General features: G+C 36.5%; 1 protein-coding gene across 1 annotated transcript in view; it reads left to right on the forward strand.

Moving 5' to 3' along the window:
- RFTN1 (raftlin, lipid raft linker 1) overlaps positions 1-5,185 on the forward strand; it is an 86,789-nt gene that overhangs the window by 26,351 nt on the left and 55,253 nt on the right. Inside the window, exon 2 of the mRNA XM_009072995.1 lies at positions 4,174-4,360. Coding sequence (XP_009071243.1) covers positions 4,174-4,360 — 187 coding nt within the window. The remainder of the gene's footprint in view (positions 1-4,173; positions 4,361-5,185) is intronic.

The following is a 5,185-nucleotide window of genomic DNA, read 5'->3' on the forward strand; positions in this document are numbered from 1 at the left end:
AAAAAGTTCTCTTCAATACCTGTCTCCCTAGTCATACCTCTCAGCCTGCTCTCAGTCCCTCAGGATCCCTATGGTAGACTGCGCCACATTCCTCTGTTTCCCATAAATTGCTTTATGGAGCTGCAGAGATGACCCCTTTCAAATATACATGACACAACCTGTAGATTTTTATGGAAACTCACTCCTTTTATTGATTTTTTTTTTTTTTTCTGTGATGAGGACAGTGTGAGTGTTTGGCCAGGTTTTTCCATTAGCAGCAAAGAACGCAAAGTCCCTAGACCCAGGAAAGTCACTTTGCGGATATCAGTTGTATAACACAAAACTTGCTTTCTTTTTGAAGGATCTCTAAACTGTAGTTTTCTGTATGTATCTGAGCATTGCTGGAAGTGTTTTCAGCTTCAATTATCAGTCAGGCAACAAACTAATTTGCCTGGTAATCAGTTCCAAAAGCAGTGAGCACTTCTATTTCCACTTTCAGCCTTTGCCAAATTGAAAAACACCACTTCTGTCATTTACAAGTTTCTTACACCCTCATCTAGATGTAGACAGGATAAACAAAGGAATCTTTTGAGGTCAAGTTGTGAAGTGCAACAATAAATAGGGAAACATGGACCAGAATCTAAAACTTGGAGCTAACTGCAATTCAAGAGCAACAAGGAGGCTGCTAAAAGAAGCCAGCATTATTTCTTGGCAGAATGAGGCATATAAGCACTGGAGTTATACAAGATTTTATTTGTTTGGGTTTTTTTCCGTTTGCTCCTTTACCTTACACAAGTCCCTGTTGTACACAATTTTTTTTCCTTTACTTTCAAAAGTGGCATGATTAGAAGTCTCTTTACCAGTTGAACCAAATGTTTTAATGGATTTTACTGGAAGTTGCGTAAAGTTTTCTGAAAATGTTAGCACTTTTCTAAGGTGAAGTAAGAAAAGACTAGATTGACAACTGATTTCATAAAATAGATGTTTTCAAGTAGGTCAGACTTAAAGATGTGCACCTTAGAGGAATTAGCTGAAGAAATAATTGAAATCTTATAAGTTAAGATTGAAGACTGTTGAAGAATGAATGCAACTCACTAGCAAAGTATGATGTCCTTTTTTAACCTACATTTAAAGAGAACTGTATGATTGTTAGTCCAACTTAATGCCCAGAAAGATACTGGAAGAAATAACTTACTTGTAAAATACCCAGGAGATGACAAGTACCAGAGATTTTTGGGGTGGAATCCATATCACACAAACCAGTCACAGGGTAACAACAACACACAACAGAGGTCTGTAGACCCAGGAAACTCACACAGAACTTGTGGGCATCAGTTGTGTAACAGGAACTGTCTTTTGTCTCTGAAGGATCTCTAGTCCAAGCAGAAATTAGCAGTAGTTCAGCATCAAAGCAAAAATATATATTAACTGAAGGCTTAAAATGGTTCTGCTCAGAGTCTGCTAAAATTCACCATTTTCATTAATTATTCCAGCAATAGACTGCTCAGTGTATTTATTGAGGTTTGCTGATCTGGGAAGTGCTGTTCACACTGTGGAAGTCAGAATGGCCCTTGAAAACTGAAAGAAAAATCCCCCAAATTCGCTCAGGGTAGGAAAATTTCCCACTGTTAGTTGTGGGAAAACGAATTTCCTTTTTTTTCTAACCCCCCAAATGATGTGAACTGATGTGGAATGTAATAAGTGTTAAAGGGTTTTCCATTCTATGAAGCAGTGATAAGGCTTGTGCTGGATCACTGTGGTGAAGTGTAGGTGCTATACTTGAAAAGAAATGCAGACCAATTGAAGGGAATCAGGAAATTCCCAGAAACCATCAAAAATTATTTAGAAATACAGAAAACACAAGGGAACAAGAACATCGAAAGGACTGAGTTTATACAGTCTAAAGAGAGTAAGATTAAGGCATGATAGGTATTAGGAATTATAAAATGCTGCTGCAGAAAAGAAATACTCTAGTGGAGAAATAGCAGTCTTGAATTTCAGAAAGGGAAATTCAGGCCAGGTGCTAGAAAAAAGTTTTGAATAGCAAGAATAGAGAAATGCTGAAACATGACTTATGGGGCTTGTGGAATCTCCATTACTAAAGGTTCTTAAAAATAGATGAGGAAAACTATGACAAATAGCTAAACTAGAACTGATCCTGCCTCTGGGTAATAGGATGAACTAGCTGGATGATCCCTCCCATCTCTATTTTGTATTACCTTTCCTTTTTAATCAAGTTACATCCCAAGGCTACAATTACATGCATTTTCACACTTTCCCCTCATGTTTAGCTTTCAGGAGGAAGCAATCACTCTCCTATGTTAATGACTAGACTTTCTACTAATTTTACCAAGGTATCCTCAGAAGAATCCTGATCCTACCTACATATGCAAGGCAAGCATCAGTTTTCATAGATGATTGTTAATAATTGGAGCATCATTACCAGAATTAATATTACTGTGTAGAGTTTAGTCATTTCATTGTGTTCAAGTAAACCCCTCATTTAGGTAGGTATTCTAGCTTTCATATTTTTGAATTAATTAAAGTATTTGCAGTGTAGTCTAAAATATTTGGAATCTCTGGGCCACAAGAGGGAAAAAGGAGTTCTAACATCAGGTTTCCCCATTTTGATCCCCAGTAGGGTCCAGAAAGTAACAGTTGGTTTTATTATTTATTATGCATTATTCATTGTGCCATCTCTTTTTATGACTCTCAAGTGATTTGTATGCTGCTATAGAAGGTAGAGCCCTATTGTCTGTCAGTGTACGTGTTGCTTGGATCTCTCATTTTATTTGCAAAAATAACAAAAATTCTGCATCTAAAACTCCTGGTCAAAAAGTTCCATTATCCTCTTCTGGAACGTGGTCTGATATCAAGAAAAAACCCATACCAAACACATCTATTCTATTATTATTTAAATTATTCCTCTGTATTATTGGTTTTGAATATTTATTAGTTTTTTGATAACCTCTTAAATTATTCATAAAGGGTAGCCACACAGTTTGAAGAAAAAAGCAGTACAATAAAACCTTATTTTGCATTGCTGGTGCCTTTCATACAAACTATTCCTCAGTGCTTTTTATTTAGTGAAGGCCTGCAAGGTGCTGGGAACCTCTGTCATCTGTCTTGCAACATCCTTTCTTTATTGGTTTCAATGGGGGAGAACATCCAGCACCTCAGTACCCTATATGCTCTGGCATGGATACGGATGAAATAATAAATAGCCTCCAAGAGAGATGGAAATGAAGAGCCAAAGGTCAGGAAAGAGAGATGTCTTTTCACATAAGATATGAAAAACACACGAAGAATTACTGACATAGAGAGGAAGAGAATAGAAGGTTATTTCAGGTGATTAATGGGATTTTCTTTTGAAGCCCACAAGACTCCAAGGAAATAGGGCAGTTGTTATCCTGAGTGCTGTATCTGTGTGTATGTTGAGTATCTGTCAAGAGTCAGCATCAAATACTTCACAGGAAGGCATAAAACCCTACAGTAAGCAGATTGGGGAAGGATTATCTTCATGTAGTATGTCTCATCCTCATCCCTAGTATGTACAGGTTTGCTTAAACCCTAAGGTATGATGTTTAGTGTCTATTCTAAAAGGTTTCTCCTTGCTATAGGTATACATCACTCTCAGTGTTCCTATTATCGATATACCTACAAATTCCTCTTCAGTCATATTGGTAGATAATTGGTCTCATCAGCATTTTGCATCAGTGATCAACTAGATTGATAATACCGCTTTTGTGCAGATGGATGCTTCTGTTTATTGCTTTTGAATTTGACATGTTCTGCCTTCACTGACTTACCCCTTTTCTGTTGTTTTATATTTTTGACTCATGGCTCATTCTCCTCAACTTGCATTACTATGGCGACTACTAAATCTGAGAATATCTTTTGACCTACTGCCTTGTTTTTATTAAATTCTTCACTTCATCTCTGCCAGACTATGTAGTGAATTTGGCATGAGTGTATCTGACTCCTTGTTTAATTGCACCAGTCTCTTGTGTAACACAAGTCCTTTGCCAAGACAGCCTGCTTAAAATCTGAAATACAAAATGGGCCTCAGGAAAGGTCAATTTTGGTGTTAATATTGTAGATGAGTATGAAGCTTGCTTGACTCTGAAGAGCCTGGATTTTAAAATACATGATAGTCCAGTGTAGGATTATTGACCAATTTCTTTTTGTTTCCAGCTGAGCTGCCAGGATCATCTGCAATCAAGCTCTCCTCCTTGTGTGATCTTCCAGCTCAGCTGCAAGAATTGTACCAGCAGGGCTTTGTCTTGGCTGCTGTCCACCCTTTTGTGCAACCAACTGATGAAAAAGAGAAAACTCCCCAGGAACAAATCTTCAGGGCTGTGCTTATCAAGAAAACAGAAAGGTAAAGCACTTCCAGTGAACTGGGATAAAAATAGACAATGTGATTTCCCGCTGAGTTTTGACCTACATCAGGAAATTATAGCAGAGTTTACTGTGCAAGACTTGATTATTTTTTTCCTTTGCTTTTTTTTGCTTTTTTTTTTGCTTTTTTTTTAAATTTTTTTTCTTTTTTTTTTTTTTTTTTTTTGGTGGGCTTGAATAGGCTTAACATGTTCTTCATGTTTACAATTCATCTGCAGTTTGGCAGACAACTCGGAGAATAACAAGTAGAAATATGCTCCGTATTTTGGGATGTGTTGTCATGAGAGGCAAACAAACAAGCCCTATGCCTGACAATTTGTGAGGATGGTCTTGTTGGTACCCTTTAAGAATTTGTTAGATTAAATTAAGACAGAAGAAATGTTTGCTTAGAAAAGGCATATTTTGTATTTTAGACGGTTACAGTTAATGCACTTAATTTGAGAATGGTAGTGCTAATGCATACTTAAATTTACCTGTACACTTTAGGCCCTTCTTTCCTCTAAACAATACAAGTTCTTTTAATTTTTCAGTCAGTGCAAACTCCTTAAATAAAAAGGTCACTCCCCTGCTTCGTTCGCTTTCTTAAAATGTATTAAGAATATTTTACATAATCAAAGTCTGAAGATGAATGAAGAAACAGGAATTCTGTTCTTATGTGATTTTGATAAAAAAATCAATATAATGTGATGCTAAATAGCCTAGAAGGAAATTAAAATGTGAATATTTGTAAACATACAATTTTTAGTTAATGATTTAAAACATAATTTAGCATTACCTGACCTCCCACAACTCAGCAGCTACCTGT

The sequence above is a fragment of the Acanthisitta chloris genome, unplaced genomic scaffold (assembly GCF_000695815.1).
Source record: "Acanthisitta chloris isolate BGI_N310 unplaced genomic scaffold, ASM69581v1 scaffold6354, whole genome shotgun sequence".
NCBI classification, from domain to species: Eukaryota; Metazoa; Chordata; class Aves; order Passeriformes; family Acanthisittidae; genus Acanthisitta; species Acanthisitta chloris.